Genomic DNA, 18,561 nt, shown 5'->3' on the forward strand with positions numbered 1-18,561 from the left:
TCCGTAATAACAAAATAGATCATTTAATTAAAAATAACACAAAAATTTTTAGTAAATGACAAAAAAATTTTAAAAATTACAAGTTTAAAATCTTGACAAGACTAATATGTTTAAATATGTTTTAGAATAATAAAAAATACATTAATTTATTGTAAATGACACAAATAATAAACCTCTTATATATGAATTTAATATCACTCAACTGGTTTAATGATAAAAAAATATATCATTTAGTTGAAAATATCACCGTTAAAAAATTTTGATGTCAAAATTAAAAAATTTTTATGTCACGCCTAAAAATTTTAGTATTATTTTTCTGATAAATTATATATAATTTAAAATTCTCATTCTTTCTCCTTTTTTTCTTGTTTCATATTTTTTAATTCTTGTTTCACCTTGTTAACAAAAATCTATATGATGATTAAAAAATTTCATGTCAAAATTGAATAACTTCTTTTTCTTCTCTTAACAAAAACCTGTGTGATGGTTAAGAAATTTCAATGTTAAAATTGAAAAACTTCAATGTCGCAATTAAAACTTTTTTGGTGTTATTTTTTGATAAATTATGTATAATTCAAAACTCTTTCTCTTTTTTATCATTATCATCACTTTTTTTTATTCATCTTTTCTTTTTTATTTCACCTTCTCATATTCTTCTTAAAAAAAGTACAATAATAACAGCAACTATAAAAAAATGATAAGAAAAAAACACAAGAAGAGAATAAGAACACGAAAAAAAAGAAGGTATTCATATTAAAGAGTGCGAGATATGCGTTAGTAGAGAGTTGAAAGATGTTTAGCATTAGTTTTTGTTGGATTTGTATCAATTTAGTTGGACTTAATAAAAAAAAATATTAAATGTATAAAAAGACTGTTATTTTAAATTGTTTTATTTTTTAATAATTATTTAATAAATTAAAGAATAAATTGCTAAAAAGTAATTCAAATAATAATAAGCAGGATTGATGATGTATAAAAGTGAAATATAGGTTAACTCTGGTCCATATTAGTATGAGAGTTATGCTAAAGTCTTCCATACGAAACATCTGTGACTATTTGTTCTCACGTATAAAGGCTGCATATTCTCATATGCGCAGTTTTATTATTTGAAATCCTTTCTCATTTTTGTACGCACTTATCTTCAACCGTTTCTTCCTAAACCACACCGCTACCTCCCACCATATAGCTAGCTAAACGACTGACTCTTAACTTTTAGTTTTATCCAAAACCATCAAAAACACAATGCAAGTAACAAAAAATATACACAAAACAATAATAAAGACTGGATTATCCAAACAACCGCCTTTCTCACTCTTTTTGATGCATGCTACATTCATTTCACCCAGCACAAAAAATAATGATGAATTAGCTTGTTGATATATTCGTTTAAAAAAGAAGAAGAATTAAAATTGGTAGTGCCACATGAGCTGGTGCGAGACAAAAGCAGAAGCCAAGTGTGTATAGGAGAAATTAACAGTGAGGCGTTATATGGACACGATCTGTCTGGTTTATCATGACAAGTAGCAGCATAGCCCCACCTTGGGCCACGTCTCAGGTACATGTATCTATCTATGTATCTATTCACTCATTCGCACTACTATAAATACCACCAGTCTCCTTGCTTCTACTCTCCACCAACACGCTTCCTTCTATCCTAGTATTTTGTGTGTGTATGTGCTGCTGCAAAAGAAGATGCTGAAATCGGGGACGATGGGAATGGAGGAGAGGAAACAGGCGAAGAAACCAGCACAAGCCAGCTCCAGAAAGGGTTGTATGAGAGGCAAAGGTGGCCCTGAGAATGCGAGCTGCACCTATAAGGGTGTTAGGCAGAGAACTTGGGGCAAATGGGTTGCTGAGATCCGTGAACCCAATCGTGGTGCTCGTCTCTGGCTTGGTACCTTTGAGACCTCTCATGAAGCTGCTCTTGCTTATGATACTGCTGCTCGTAAGCTCTATGGCCCTGATGCTAAGCTCAATCTCCCTCTTCATCACCATCACCATTCTTCTTCTAGTAATTCCCCCCAAATTCATCGCAACCACCCTCTTATTAATAATATTATTACTACTCCACCACCAGCAACACCACTTATTAGTTCTTCTTGTAATAATAGCGTCAACACAGCGTCGTCCATGGTGGCCTCTCTTCATCAGCAAGTTAGGCCACCAATATACCGCAGTGATTCTTCATCCATTGTGTCTTCTTCCCTTCCATTGGACAGCACCAACAATAAGGAGGAGGATGTTCTTCGACCGTTCTGGGGATCAGTGAATGATTGTTTGCCTGTGTTTGATGAATCAATCTGGACAGAAGCAGCCATGTCCCTTGATTTCCCTGTAATTGCTGCTGCAGAGGCTGCCACTGGAATTTACCCAAACGCCAACTTGGCAGATGTTGGTGTTTGGGACACCCCATGGTGCATGTAAAAGCCATCTCCATTCAATGCTGTCAACTACTACACTTGCTGAGTTGTTACTTTATACCATATGTTATGATACCATCATGTACATAAAGTCATAAACATAAAAACCATGTAGAAAGGGGTAGTGTATATGGTATACAATATCTAAAGGCTATCATAAATAAATAAATAAATATATATATATATATATATATATATATATATATATATATATATATATATATATATATATATATATATATATATATATATAGTAGTATAAGTAGTGAAGTGAAATCCACAATTCAACGTGCGTGGCTATTTGGGCACTTGGACGTGGTTCTTCCTTCTCTATAAATTAAAGAATAATTAATTTGTACGTGAAAATTAGTGCAAGAGGATGATCCATAGTGGTGCTAAAAGGAATGTGTGTCTTGTGTGAATACTTGTGTTTGTATATGATTATTATGGACTAGTCTCTACTGTGTATTATCAGTTCACCCTGCCCAACCGCCACCTTGCTCGTGCTCAAGTTTTATATGCCAATAATTATGTCACCTTATATTTACCATATATATACTTGGATCAATTATTTACTCATGCATACTGAATCAATCGTGTACATATTATATCATATATAGTACAAAATTCCTTGGTAAAAATTTAGAGTATAATCAATTGTGAGCTTAATTTTATGCTTTTTTTTTTTGTGAAATATCAGTAGAAAACGTTCATGATTATATGCATTTAGAGTTGCTGAATCACAATGAAGCCACCTGTTAAAATAACCCTGTTCTGCTGCTCCTGAAGGCTGAAGGCTGCATTCTGGTAGCTCTTAGATTCTAAGCCGCCCTTTCAAGCTTAAAGATTCTATTTCAAATATCAAATTTTCAATCAATTTTATCTCTCTTTAAAGATTATATTAACATATATACGTACACCAGATAAATGGTTTTTATGAATACTGCAAAAGTTTCAGTCATGTATTTGTGGGTTTTGTCATTATTATTAGTTTCAATCAATTTTAGCTTTCTTTATACATATAGAGAAGTTATATGGTGGCACAAGAAATGGTGGTTAATGGTGGTTAATTGTGACCCACCAGTAGATGTGTGACAAATGGTGAAAGGATTATGAAGGGAAGCTTGTTTAATTAGTGCTGAGAATAATAAAAGTGCAATAACTCATGTTACTGCAGAGGGCAAAATAAAAAATTGAACACCAAAAATTGAGTCTTAAAATGTGGGCCGTGAACTAGGCCAACAAAAACATGTAAAACATAATATTAATACTCACAAAAATTGGTAAAAACTAAGAAAAAAAAAGTCTTGTATTTGTTTTTGTTTTTTTTTTTAGATGAAGATAGTAGATAACTACATTTACAATAAACGAAGTCTCTTATTAGGAGAGTAACTTTTTCTCGTCAAGAGAGTATCTTTTTCTAGAATGCGAGGTTCTTCTCTAGTAAAAAATCTTCCATCAACATTTTAGCATATACTCAAAGATCCACAGTGCCATCTGGAAGCATATAAACACAAGGTAACAAGTTGTAGAATGGAATCCATAGAAGGTAAGGTCATCAAACTCAATAATACAGAAGCTCTTGGATATAAGAAAGATTGTTTGAACATGGTAAGGAAAGATAATCAGTGACAAGGAGATCGGCTTTAAAACATGCAAAAATGTACTACTAGAAATATGGGAAAGATAGTCACTAATGTTGGCCTAAAAAAGATTTTATTCAGTTTCAGAGATAGAAAGAAAGGGTTAGAGATTCTTTAGAATGGACCTTGGAATGTTAGAGAAAATTTATTTAATCTCAGGCTATAGATGGGAGAAAAATCAGTCTTTGAAGTAGATCATGACTATATGGAATTCTCGATACAGATTCATGGTATACCACTTAAGCATATGAACAAAGAAACATGAAAGTTAATAGGAGAAATGCTAAGAGTGCTGGCTAAAGCTGAATATCCTTTGGTGGAGGGGATATTTAGAAGAACATTTTTAAGAGTCAGAGTTGGGATTAACATAAAGAAGCTTTTACTTACGGGCTTCTTTATGGATAGGGAGAATCAGCCACCGCTCTGAATTTTTTTCAAGTATGAAAGGCTTTCTGAATGTTATTGCTTTAATTGCGGAAAAATAGGACATGAGAGGAAAATTTACAAGAATCCAATAGCTATGGCTTGTTTGGACCAGACTAAACAAAAGTATTCAGCGGGTTTAGGGGTAAACCAAGTTCGATCATTATCAACCATGAAAATAGGAATCTCAGGTTAGAGAAACAAGAAAAATGGGGATGAAAAAGAACAAGCACGTGCAAATCAAAACATGGGTAGAGAGAGTGAAGAAGAACAAGAAACAGAAGAAAGTGTGATCAGAGCTGATCTAAACATGCAGCAAGAAGTAAGAGAGAAAGATTTCTTGTAAAACTAAATATGGAGAGAGAACAAGAAAAATGAGACAAGGGAGCAGGTAAGGACTCTTCAGGAAATCCCTGATTTTCAGGGATTGGAGGCTGAACATACTGAAATAAAGGATATAATCTAGTTAAATACGCCAGATGAGGACGTGGGGAAGAAAAATGGATATTGGGCCTTCTCTAAACAGGCCCAAAATATTGCAAATATGAAAGAAAGGTTGAAAAGGAACCTTGAACTGATTAGGAATATATGGCCAACTAATACAGTGGATCCAGTTCAATTAATGGATGGTATGAAAAATAAATCAACACAAGATAGAAGAGTCAAACAAACTAGTTAGCAGGTAAAAAGAGATAGGCTGAAACTTCAACAAGTGGAACAAGAAGTTAATAGTTATAAAGTGCTGGAAAAGGAACAGTCGGACAAGTGGGGAATGTTGGGGTAAACTAGAAAACTTTGGGTAGAGCCAGATCTAAATGTTGGCTAGGTAAGCGTCCTGTAGTAAGAGGAGTAGTTATGAACCCTGTAGATCATCCCCATGGGGTGGTGAAGGGAGGGCCCCAATTGGTAGAAAAAAACCCGCAACTCCTTGGGGTTATCCTGCACTGTCTAAATGTTTTTTTTTTTATTATCTAAATATTCAATAATTAAGCCATTCTAATGCCCCTTTTCGCCATGCATAAACTGAACCAACTATTAGGATAAGCACGAAAATTAAAGCTTCTATAAATACAGATATCCCCAATATATCAAAACCTATTGCCCAGGGATAAAGAAAAACCGTTTCAACATAAAAAACAACAAAAACTAGAGCAAACATATAATAACGGATTCGAAATTGTAACCAAGCATCACCCATTGGTTAAGGCTACAAGAGGCATAGAACAAAGAATGATCAGAAAAATACTAAAAAACTTTGCTAAAGGAGGAGGGGATAAGATTGGCAAAAGAAGCATAGATACAGGTAAAGGAAAAGGGAAATAAGGGGTACAAGAATATGAACAACAACAAAGGACATTAGAAAAGTGGATGTATAGGAAACCGATCATCAATGAGATAAACATAAAAGAGAAGGATCCTAAATTGCAGATATTTGAGGAAAGAATGGATTACTTTGTCGAATTGGCAAGTGAAGAAGGATGGGGTAATAGAAAACAAAGGACAAAATCTAAAGTTACAGGGTGGGAGATACAACTAGTGAAAAAAATGGAGATCGGTCTAAACCTGAAAAGGAAAAGAGATGAAGATGAGGTATTAATGTTGACTAATTCTAAATGGTCAGAGGATAAGCACATTAAAGTGGCAGTGAATATAAAGAAGCAAAGGAAGGAAGAAGGCAAGGGTGGAGACAGGGAGGAGAACGTTGGAGGAGCGGATAAGAACTGAGTTATGGAAGGTAGAGCAGAAAATAAATCCATGGCCGAGGAGGCGGGCTTTATCAAGTCCCACCTTCAGCCAACAGTTCGAAACTTTTGCATCTGTGTAAACAGATAAAATTGCTATTGTATTTCTCATGGAGACTAGAGCTAAGGATAGTAGTGTAAGTAAAATCAAGAGAATGCTGGGAGCGTTCTCTGTAATTTCTGGTGCGTGGCATCTGTCACGCGGTCGCGTCATTCGGAGTTTTCCTTGTCATGCGTTTGCTTTGATCATGCGTTCGCGTCATCTGTGTTCTGCTTAAGGCGCGCGGCCGTATGGGTCACGCGGTCGCGTCGCTTCCTTTTCGTGCTGGGAATGCGGCCGCGTCATCCATGCGTTTGCGTCGCTGCCAGTTTCTTCAAAAACTTCATTTGGTGCTTTCCTTCCATTTTTGTATGTTTCCTTTCCATCCTTTAAGTCATTCCTGCCTTAGAAGCTCTGCAACTACTCAACACACAAATCACGGCATCGAATGATAATAAAGAGTAATTAAAATAATTACTTTTAAAGCATAGAAAACATGTATTTTACATATATCACATAATAAGGAAGGAAAAGCAAAACTTATGCAATTTCTATGAATAAGTAAGTGAAGGGTTGAATAAATCACTTAAATTGAGCACAATATATATCATAAAATATGGGTTTATCAACCTCCCCACACTTAAACAATAACATGTCCTCATGCTAAATCCAAGATAAGGAGTAAGGTAAAGTGGTGGAATCTCATGCAATACAATCTATCCTAGATGCAACTACCTAAATGAGTCATGCAAATCTAGTTATTATTCCCTTGTATATAAAACTTACATGTAGTTAAATTAATTCACATTCTCAAGGAATTATATATGCATAGCCAACCTTAGACAATGTTAAAGCACTTTTACAATTGAGATAGGTAAAAATATTTTTTTTTTCAAACTTGCAAGACAATTAACAATTGAGGCAGAGATATATGGTGATGAGCTATTGAACCCTCACTGGATTTTGTATTTACTCTCTAGTCACTCAGTGTTTATTGGGTTAATCACTCTAATCTTCTTTTTATCTTTACTTTTTATAACTTTGTTCTTCATCTAACTAATCAACAAATATAGAATATAGACAAACAAAAATCATGAGGTCTTTTTAAGGTTATAATGGGGCCAAGGTAGAGGTAAGGGTATATGTATAAGGTTAAGTGAGCCAATAAGTGAATCCTTGATTAATCTAAGATCTCACCTAACATACATACTTTTATATAGATCAAAGCGTCTTAACCTATTTGCCCAAATTTTCTCACTTTGTATTGCAAACTCATGCATTAAATTTAACTTTGCCCCCATGTGCATTGATTTTTTTTTTTGCACATGGTGACTTTTAATTGTTTTGATTTTACATGAGCATGCTTCCCAAATTTTCAAATAATTTATTCAATTTAAATTCCTAGTTTTTTTATCATTCATGTTCCCATAAAATTTCCCACACTTAAATTATACACAATTTCTATCTTAAGCTAACCAAGGATTCAATTTGGAATTTTTATTTTGTTTTTCTGCTTAAGGCTAGTAATGTGGTTATAAAACAGAAAGGGATTAAAAGCTCAAGGGGGCTAACAAGGATGGCATAAAAGGTAGGCTTTATTTGGGATAAGTGAGTTAATAATCAAATATGGCCTCAATCACTTTCTTAGTATGTATCTATATTCTATAATCAGACATATAAATTAAAGCAAAGTAAAGAACACCAGGATGAAAAAGAAGGGCAAAACACACAGGAATAAATTTTATGATTTGAATGCAACCATACAATTAATCTCAAAATTCACAGGCTGTGTGTTCTCAAGCTCATAAACCATATATCAATTATGTATGTCATACAAGTAGAAATTAAGAGTTTCCATTATTCTCAATATAAAATTTATTTGGGTGACTTTAAAGTTTTAGTGTTCCTCCTTGATAAAATGTTGTTAACTAACTAACATGTAATGCTATATATATAAGGTATGTGGATTGATTCTGTTAAAGTCTCTAGCTTACTTCCTTTTTATTATTATTATTATTATTATTATTATTATTATTATTATTATTATTATTATTATTATTATTATTATCTCATAACAATTACAAAAAAAGTTTCAAAACCACTTGTAAGTTTGTGTAATATGATTTTTCTTTTAATTTTTATGTATCTATACTGAAAAGCTATTAATTAATCGAGTTTAGGACACAATTATACTACTCTAAGATTGAAAATCACAAATTTCTACTTATAATAATAAGAAGAATTTTGTCTTTAAAATTACAAAATAAAAGACTCATATGATAATGTTACATGATTAATTAAGTTATTTAGTAGCTAAATCCAACTAAGTTAATTAATTTAACAACTTAAGAATTGATAATCAAAAGTTTTAGTTAAAGAAAAATCAAAGGCGACGAAGAAGGGAAGACATAAGAAGAAGAAAGACTTGGTCGGATCTAATTATAAAAATAACTTCCTCACTTAACATTTTTCAAACTCATATACCTTTTTTATTTATTTAATATCACTAAAATTTTAAAATATTATATTTCTTATAAAAAATTTTAATTTGGTTTTTGGACTTAAATCATAATTATAATTTTCATGAGAATTAAAAATAAATAATATAATTAATTTTAGAGTACATATAAAAATATTTTAGGACCATAATAATTTCTCTAATTGTTATTACTAATGTAGAATAATGTAAGTTTAGTGAGCGAGAGAAAATAATAATACAAAAATAAAAATCGTAGAAAGCATCCTATACAGTAAATAGTATTTAAATATTTTGAGTGTATCATATAAAATAATAGAAAAATTGAAGATAATGTAAAACATAGGATACAAGTAAGTTCGTCAAAGTAGTGTAATGCGTGTCTAATTTTATTGTGTTGCCATTAAACCGAGTATGTTATATGGTGTAATGAGCATGAAGATAAGTCAAGTGTGGAAGAGATAAGGAAGTTGAGATGGATGACCGGTCACACATGTATGGATAAAATAAGAAATTGACGAATATATAAGATAGAAAACTGGAGTAGCATTTATTGTTACAGAGATGGTAAAATCTCGTCTCAACTGATTTAAACATGTAAGAAAAAGATTGACAAAGCATATGATCAAAAGGTTGAATGAAATGTAAGGTAGACACGAGACAAATAGTATAAAAAGACCAAAAAATATCATACATGAGATGATCGAAAGAGATTTTCATATAAATAATGTTAAACTTGTTTACTATAGACATGATATATGATAGATTTAACTGGCGTCATGTGAAAACGTCATGTAATCCACATAATTTACATTACTCATACTACCTAATGTGATAAGGATTTATTGATGTTGTTGTATTACTAATATACCTATAATTTCATGTTTCTATAAATTAAATTAAATATAAATAATAATTACAACTATAAAATTAGTCAAAATCAAAATATTATTCTTATTCGAATCTTAAAAGCTTATAAGTTATATATTAAAGATATTTTTTTAAAAAAAATACATACCTAACTTTTATATTTCTATTATTCATATTATTTTTTATAAATTATACATTATAAAATATTATATTTTAAAAAAATTATACATCATACCTCAATCTAACATTGACATTGTATTAGAAACTCAGATAAGATAAGTATAGTTGAAGGATAGGAGCCGGCCGTATAACAAACACCTAATTGAAAGCTAATTATTGATAGAAAAAGTTTAGGAGATCAGCAGTTTTGTTGAATTTTGGCCAGCATGTAACCAGTAGAGGAAGATGAGCCATTGGATGAAATCTCACACCAATCTCACACCATCAAATCATTATTGATGGTTAATTGATGGCTAACAATCACAAAAATTGCTGGCCCTAACATTGCTCTTATTGATAATTGGTTATAGGCGGCAGTGAGTTTGACCAGTGAGAAACAAATTTAGTTAGCAATGCATGTCACCATGCATCACTTATTGGTGTATTGAGCAACTACTTCATGTATATATATGACGTACGCTTCCATTTGTTACCCGTAAAATTCAGGAATTGAGTTTCTGCCGCACATAGGCAGATATCCATAATATTGCAGCATAGCCAGCCACCACAAAATACCAACTCCGAACCAAAGCCGTGTGAGTTGTTATATATTTATATATATACTAGCAGGGAAAACATGATTGTAGAACCATTAGTCGGTTAAGTTTGTTTCTTTTTTGATTTTGTTTATATTAATTATAAATTAGTTCTAATAATATAAAACTGTATGTTCATCATATTATTTAACATTCTTTACTTAGCTATCATGTTGATTAGATGCCGTGTGTATTTGCTTCGTTACCCCTTTCGAGTTTTAAGCCACTCAATTGACATGCAATGCATGATGAAATGTACACATAACACATACAGCTTTCTTGCATAAATGCATAAATGCATTATGAAGTCAATAGTTTGAGGCAAAGAACAACATAGAAGTCAACAGTCCCTTTAATTCTGAGGACTCATATTAAGGTGTAGTCAACTAAGTTATTGTGAAAGAAATTATATTCAATAAATATACTCCAAAGTCCAAATTCGTTGAATACAACCAAATATGAGTAGATATTTTCTTCTGGTAGTGAAAATATAGAAGGAAAGTAATAATTTGAAAATATTTTGTGATCATATTTTTTGATGAAATATTTAAGAATATAAAATAAGTTGAAAATAGACAAACTGTTTTATCGAGTTGCATTATTTACATGTTATTTCTCTCAATTTAATGGATGTACATATATAATTTCCAGTTGTATACAACCATAAACTGATACATTTTTGCATCCTCTCTCTTCTTCAATAGAGGATGGAATGGAGTAGTGATCTTGTAAGCAACGGTCGCGTGGATGTGCAGGGTAGGATCGCCAACAAGCGAACAACGGGAGGATGGAAGGCGTCACCCTTTATCATAGGTACGGATCGGATAAATGAGAAACTAGATTCAAAATTATGTTTACCTAAAATTATATATGAAATGGGAGTTTGTTTGTTCGTTTGATTTGGCAGTGAACGAGGTGGTGGAGAGGTTGGCGTTTTTCGCAGTAGGAGTGAATATGGTGAATTACTTGATTTCAGTAATGCATCAGTCGCTTCCAGACGCAGCTTCGCACGCCTCCCAGTGGGCTGGCGCTGCTTATGTCTTTACGCTTCTCGGAGCCTTCCTTGCTGACGCTTATTTCGGTCGCTTTCGGACTATCCTCATCTTCTCCTCCATCTATGCCATTGTAACTTTTCTTTTTTCCTTCCTTTTCTTTTTATGTTAAGTCTTTAGACTGTTAGACATGTATTTTAGACTAAAATATAAATAAATTTCTAAAGATTCATATTTTGAATGACTTAATTAAAAAAAAAAATACCAATAAAATCATTTATAATAATAAATGTGAATAAAAATTAGTTTAAATTAAAATTTTTTAGTTTAATCATAAATATTAATTTAAAAATAATGTGTCTATATTTATTATTTTAAAGAATTTTATTACTTTTTTTAAAATTTATCTGTTCAAAATATAAAATTTTTAAAATTTATTTATTGTTTTACTCCTTTTATTTTTTTTTATCTAATATTGTAAAGTATAATCTTTTATTCTATATTGTTTAAACGAAATAAAAAAAAAACTTCTTGAAAAAAGTTATATATACTTGACAATATTAATTAAAACAAATTAAAAAAAATTCATTCTCGATAACTGATTATTTTTTAATTTGCTTCCCCTTGTACTACCGAACAATTAAATTTTAATATTTTTGTATTCACTTATGTTCACAGAAAAACATTATAGGTATAAATTTGGGTTTTTTATGTGATTGATAAAAAAATTAAAAGTATAAAATTTTTTATATTATAAAAAATTTACAAAAAATTATAAAACATTATGCAAATATCATTTCTTATATTTATCACTTAATTATTTTAGTATCAAATTTAGTGTTTACAAACATTTTTTCTTTGAGATATATTCATTAGATAAATAACTTATTAAATGAAATAATCTTTGACATTTAGATATATTAAACTTATATCAATAGTAATTTTATATATATATATATATATCGAAAGTAATTCATCAAATAAGTTTTATAACGTGAAAGAGATCTTTACAAATGCAATTGATACTTGAAGGTAGAGGAGAGTTTATGATCCGTAATGATAGAAGTCATAAAAATATTTAAAAAGATTTTTTAGATTCTCAAGTTATAATCACAGTTAAAGATATTGTTGTTGATGATGTCAAATACAAGTTTCAAGAGATTGTAGATTCGGATCCTCAAGATATTAAAGACATTGTTGTCGATGAAGTGGAGATCAATAGAATTTGCAAAATGAGGTGACAATTATGCACAAGAATTTAATCACTTTTATGAGACAAAAGTTGTATAGATAGTGAACTCTGAGAATGTTATCACCAGAGGGTGGAGGAGGTGTACGTTGAAAAAGAAAAATAAAGAACATATACTTAATTATGATGGTTAACATTCAACTTAATTATAATTATAGATATTATATAAATCATAGAGTAATTTACCTTTTATGTCAAGCTACGCATAGATAGTGTAGCTGGTTTTGTTGATTCTGCGAATTGCATGCATGATGCAGGGTATGGTTATGCTGACACTCTCAGCTTCACTAAGCAATCTGCACCCACAGCAACACAAAGAAGCAACCAAAGACCAAAATGCATTCCTGTACGGTGCATTGGCCCTCATTGCACTGGGCACAGGTGGAATCAAGCCATGTGTCTCTTCCTTCGGCGCCGACCAATTCGACGAGGGAGACGACAAAGAAGTTGTACACAAGTCTGCATTCTTCAACTGGTTCTTCTTCGCCATCAACACTGGCGCTCTCTTTGGAATCACTGTACCAGTTTATGTGCAGGAGCAGGTAGGGTGGTCTTGGGGCTTTGGAATACCCACCATCTTCATGTTTTGCTCCATTCTTATCCTACTTCTTGGTGTCCGTTACTACCGTTTTCAAAAACCTATGGGAAGCCCCTTCACTAGGTTTCTACAAGTCATGGTAGCCTCCTTCAGGAACCATCTTAAAGGAGTCAAACTAGGTATTGATACTCCTCTTTATGAGGTCCAAACCCCAAACTCTAACATCGTTGGTGCTAGTAAGCTACCGCACACTCAACAATACAGGTGAGCTTATCTATTTTCAACTCCAGAGTACTTAAGTTCATAATATTTCATTCTCCAAATAAAATTTTGTCTTTATATGTCTTTATATTTAATAATTTTTAATTATCAATTTTCACTTATGTGTAAAGATAACTGCATATGAATTTATGATATATCTACTTTCATTAATTTTAGTTGCGTCAATAACACTAACTCATTTGAAAATGAATGGAATTCTGTTTCTTTAGTTTTCTTGACAAGGCTGCAGTGATAGTGGACCCAGAAGGGACAAACAGAAGAAACAGATGGGAGATATGCACAGTGACACAGGTGGAAGAGTTCAAATCATTCATCAGAGTCCTTCCAGTGTGGGCATCCACCATTGCTCTAGCTCTGACTTATTCTCAACAGTCAACCTTCTTCATAAGCCAAGCAAACATAAGCAACCGAAACCTGAGCAGCAAATTCATTATCCCTGCAGGTTCTGTGCCGGTATTCGCCGCCATCAACGCAGTGATAGTGGTCCCAATCTACGAGAAGTTGGTAGTCCCATTCCTCAGGAAGCGCACAGGGCATCCACGTGGCCTCACATCGCTGCAACGAATGGGAGTGGGACTCTTCATATCGATCTTTGCCATGGCTTCAGCTGCATTAGTGGAAAAGAAAAGACGCGAGCACTACCCCGAAAGGAATAGCATTAGCGTGTTCTGGTTGTTCCCTCAGTACTTCATGATTGGGTGTGCAGAGGTATTCACTTACGTGGGGCAGTTGGAGTTCTTCTACGACGAAGCGACGGATGGGACTAGAAGCATTAGCAGTGCAATGTTTCTGTGCGAGTTTGGGATCGGAAGCTGGTTGAACAGTGTGTTGGTGCAGATCATTGAAGGTGCCACTGGTGGAGGAAACAGAGGGTGGTTGAGGAACGATCTTAATGCGAGTAGATTGGATTACTTTTATTGGATCGTAACTGCTTTCAATGCTCTCAACTTCATCGTCTACGTATTCGTCGCCTATTCTTACAAAGGGAAAGGGAAACCACGTACCTAGCTAGTGTCTAGTGACATGTCACATTCTTTGACTTTGACTTTGACTTTGAAATTCTTTACTACTATTATTTGTTGAAATCACAATAACTACGTGAATGTTCAATGCCTTCATTCTTCTGATTTCAAGCCAATTGGCTTCAAACAGGAATTACAGTATTATTATGAATTTTTTACTAGCTAGCTCATTCACAGTTGATTGCAACTAATAGAGGAAGTAAGAGCAATATAAATAAAGATCAAGATCAAGCTAAAGCCTAGTGATTGTCTTAGGAAAATCAGTTACTAGCTGTTTTCTGTTATATAACAGAATTATGTAAGCTTGCTATATATAGTACCTTGTAGTTGCTTCTGTAATCAATCTATAATCATCATTCAATACAATACAATACAATACATTTCATTCTCCTTTACTCTTTAGTTTCCATATCCTCTCTCAATTCCTATTACCAACAAATGTCACTAAATAATTCTAATGTTCAAATTATGTTGTATCCAAATTATACCCTACAAATATATCTGCTATAGAATTCTAGATATAGTCTACTTTTCTTTGCAGAATAACATGCTGTGAAGGTTAGACCAATAATCTTTGGAGGAAAGGGGAGAGGTAAACTGGTAAATCACTTATCTAAATATGATAGAATTGTGAATTGTCAATTTCTTGGGTCGTTGCACAGAGTAGTCAGTTTAAGCCTAAGGCTTTAAGCTTTAGCATTTTACCTATGAATGATTGCAACAGTTCTACAAGGGTTATCGTACTTTTAGCTTTTAGTCCCATTTAATTTTATCTTCCAACAGAAATATCTTTCGGCGCATAATGTGAAACTTCTCCCTTCTATACTATGCCACACCATGCACTTTCTTTAAAAAGTGCTCTAAGACTAAGAGTAGTATGAAATACGACAAAGAATTTAATTTATGCTCTATCACGGAATTTAAATTATATTACTAGTAGTGTTAAAGGGTAAGTATATTTGATAATTTATAGTCATTAATTAGTTATTATTAATATTTTTAATGGTATAAAAATTATATCTAATAATATAAGATTATACACTTTTTTTATAGTTAAATATTAAATAAATTTTAATAAAAATACTATTCTTAAAACTTTTTCTTATATTAATATATTTGCGAAAACTAATTATATATATTGCACTCATTTGGTTTTCATAATAAACCAATATATACTCTTCAATCTTTTTTATATAATATAAAATTTCTATGGAAGATAAAAAAGTATCAGTCAATATTATACATATATATTGTTGCCTGAACGAGTTTTGGCTCAAATGTTGTATTTGAATTAACATTAATAACATTTTTATTTTTTTAAATTAAAAATGTTTACCCCTAACTAACAATTTTTTTTTAAAAGAGATGCATCATCTTGCTGGGGACAACGCAGCTATGCAGTGGCAGTTTGACAGGGCTAGTACCAGTGCAAAGGATAAAACGGGATGTCGTCTATAAAGAGGAAACTAAAGAAGCTCGCGAGGAGAAAAAGTTCAAACTAAAGTAAGGAAAAGTAACTACCAATATTGAATAATGTCAGTAAAGTAAACTTTTAAGAAATGGGAGGCTTAACTCGATCGATATGATGTATGATCACGGATCCCATCTATCATTCCTTTCTCTTTATCGACGCATGTGATCAATATAGGGATCTGTCACGTTAGGTAAATAAACCATGCTACTATTTACCACGAATTTTGTCAAATAGCTTGTATCTTGCACAAGAATTAGTTCACGTTAGCTGTGTTTTCAGGTTTAGATTGGTAGAATGTTAGTAGCAGTGTAGCACAGTTTATTTATGCGGTTTCTATACGGTATATATATAGGTGACTTCTATGGTGATTTTTTCTTATGGTGACTATGGTGATTAAGGTGATTAAATTAGATCAACCAATGCAATGTTGGCATGTGGCATATTTAGCACAAATAGAAGGTAAACTTTGACATAGTTGACCATGATAAATTGACTAATAAAAAAAATGAAAAAAGATAAAAATTTTGGATATTAATTAAGAGTTATAAACAACTAACTAAATCATCCCAAAAAAATGTAAGAAATTGAAAAATACAAAAAATAAAAAGATTGGTTCAAAAGGTTCCACAACATCTAAAAATCATCAAAGGTAGGCTAAAAGTCTTCCATATTTTTCCACGTCGAAAGTCACGGTTTTCTTAACTTGTTTCTCGTCTCTAATAAGCCAATGGAACTTGCAATCTGGCTACTGAGTTCGTTTTGAACATCCGCTGTATCTACAAATGCACCATTTTCCACAAATACCCTCACTGCTTTTTTTTTGTCATGGCCTTCATGAAGACATACCCAACTAAAAATCTGAACCTGATGAGAACATGCCCCTTCTTCCTCATCAATCCGCCGAAGACGCTTATGAGTTGCCGCTGTTCTTTCGAACACTTCTAACTGAAACTTCTTCCAGTGGCTCCAAGTCCCAAGATACGGTGTTTCGAGTTTCAGTAAAAGAACATACGTATTCATTTTCTGTTGGTACGTTACTCCACCATGGTGATGCTTCTTATCCAGTAGAACATCAAGACTTTTATTTTAAAAAGAAGCAAAAATTATTTTTCAGTTGTAAAATTATATAAATACTTTCCCAGCAAACTTACAAAAATTACTGTGTTTATCTTTAATTGCATATTCCTCAACGACATTATTTCGCTCATTCCTAAAAAATTTTGGGACCAGATGCTATGATGTTATTAGTGAATCAAAGCATGATCACCGTTAGTCACCAGTATCCAACCACCAAAAAACTCGCCATATATAATACATGTGTATGCCATAAAGCTAAGTGTACATATGGCATTTAAAAAAAGTGCTGTGTAATTTATTTATATAATAAGATTTTACTTGGAATATGCAGTAGAGGATAAATTAAACGTAAATTAAATTGGTAGAAAATGAGTAAAACACACACATATATGTGCGGTCGGCCATTGGTAGTGCACATGATACATATGCATCTCCAATAATTAATTCTGCTGGCTTCTTTTTTGGCCTGTCAATGTCATTTTATAAAACCCACTAGGCACGAGTGCCTTTATTTGTTATTACTTATTGGAAAAATATTTGGAACAAAAGGTTATCACCCAAAAATTAAATAAAATTACATTAATTTATATTAATAATTAATTTTAAATTTAAAAAATTTAAAATTTAAAAAATTTAAAATTAATTAAATAAACCTAATTAAAATCTATAAAAACTTTTTTTTTTCTCATATTAACCTACTCACTTCTAACAATCACACACACCGACTTCTCTCTCTCACCAATGCGGACGCACTGATCGTAAGATTCAGAAAACACTGATGAATTTGCTTAATCAACTAGATTGATTTGATCAGCTTGAAAAGGTACAGCATGCTTCATTTACTTTGTTTTTATTTGGAGACCACCGTATAGTTTAGAAACATTTTTTCTCTTTCTTGTAGCAATTTAGAAGGATTAAAAACTTTATCTTGGAGACCACCGTATGGTTTAAAAATACTTGCGACATGTTCCAGCTGGAGGTTGGGATCCTGAGGTCCAATTGGCTGGACGGTGCTAACTATTTGGGCCAAGAGACAATTGATAATTTTGTTTGCAATGTTTGGGAGAAAGCTGATTTCATTGTTTATATGAAGATGTTGCCCTGTGTTTTGGGATATTAGGTACCATTTTGATGATTAAAGAGACTGCAACCTACACAATTACAAAATTATAAAAAAAACATTTATTTAATATAAAAAAGCATCCTAATACTTAACAAAAGAAACATTCAATTATATTTTAGCAAAAATAATTAAATATCTATAAAATTTAAAAAATAAATATGAAATTCTTAAAGAAATAGAGACATTCACATTTGCAATACAAAAAAATTCGAAAAATATATAAAAGAACATCCATTTAGTATGAAAAAGAATCATTCTGATACTTAGCAGAAGAAACATCCATATATATTAAATTCATCTAAAAGTATTTCGCTGGTTTTTGACTAATACCCTTTTAGTTCTTACAATTGCTCTTACTTATTTGGGTCTGTCACGCTTTCGCGGATTATACGAGCATGCACCACCAATCTAAGCAATGATGTTAAATTAGAGATA

The 18,561-nt window shown here is 32.1% G+C and overlaps 2 protein-coding genes across 2 annotated transcripts; both read left to right on the plus strand.

The window, feature by feature from the left end:
• The first annotated feature begins 1,710 nt into the window (after nt 1–1,710).
• Nucleotides 1,711–2,424, plus strand: LOC112708299 (dehydration-responsive element-binding protein 2D). The gene has a single exon (XM_025760486.2). It carries the CDS (start codon nt 1,711–1,713, stop codon nt 2,422–2,424), a length of 714 nt encoding a protein of 237 aa, XP_025616271.2.
• Nucleotides 2,425–11,036: 8,612 nt separating this feature from the next.
• Nucleotides 11,037–14,614, plus strand: LOC112708286 (protein NRT1/ PTR FAMILY 8.2-like). Its single transcript, XM_025760473.3, has 4 exons — nt 11,037–11,182; nt 11,277–11,494; nt 12,868–13,412; nt 13,640–14,614. Exons 1-4 carry the CDS (start codon nt 11,077–11,079, stop codon nt 14,436–14,438), a joined length of 1,668 nt encoding a protein of 555 aa, XP_025616258.1. The 5' UTR covers nt 11,037–11,076; the 3' UTR covers nt 14,439–14,614.
• Nucleotides 14,615–18,561: the final 3,947 nt, after the last annotated feature.

This window comes from Arachis hypogaea, chromosome 8 (genome assembly GCF_003086295.3).
Source record: "Arachis hypogaea cultivar Tifrunner chromosome 8, arahy.Tifrunner.gnm2.J5K5, whole genome shotgun sequence".
Taxonomy (NCBI): Eukaryota; Viridiplantae; Streptophyta; class Magnoliopsida; order Fabales; family Fabaceae; genus Arachis; species Arachis hypogaea.

Bases quoted from the DNA above. Each gene is read 5' to 3' on its own strand.
- LOC112708299 (XM_025760486.2), top strand. From the start codon at position 1,711: ATGGGAATGGAGGAGAGGAAACAGGCGAAGAAACCAGCACAAGCCAGC.
- LOC112708286 (XM_025760473.3), top strand. From the start codon at position 11,077: ATGGAATGGAGTAGTGATCTTGTAAGCAACGGTCGCGTGGATGTGCAG. The intron at 11,495-12,867 runs GTAACTTTTCTT...TGCATGATGCAG, and splicing joins TCTCCTCCATCTATGCCATT to GGTATGGTTATGCTGACACT. The intron at 13,413-13,639 runs GTGAGCTTATCT...CTGTTTCTTTAG, and splicing joins CCGCACACTCAACAATACAG to TTTTCTTGACAAGGCTGCAG.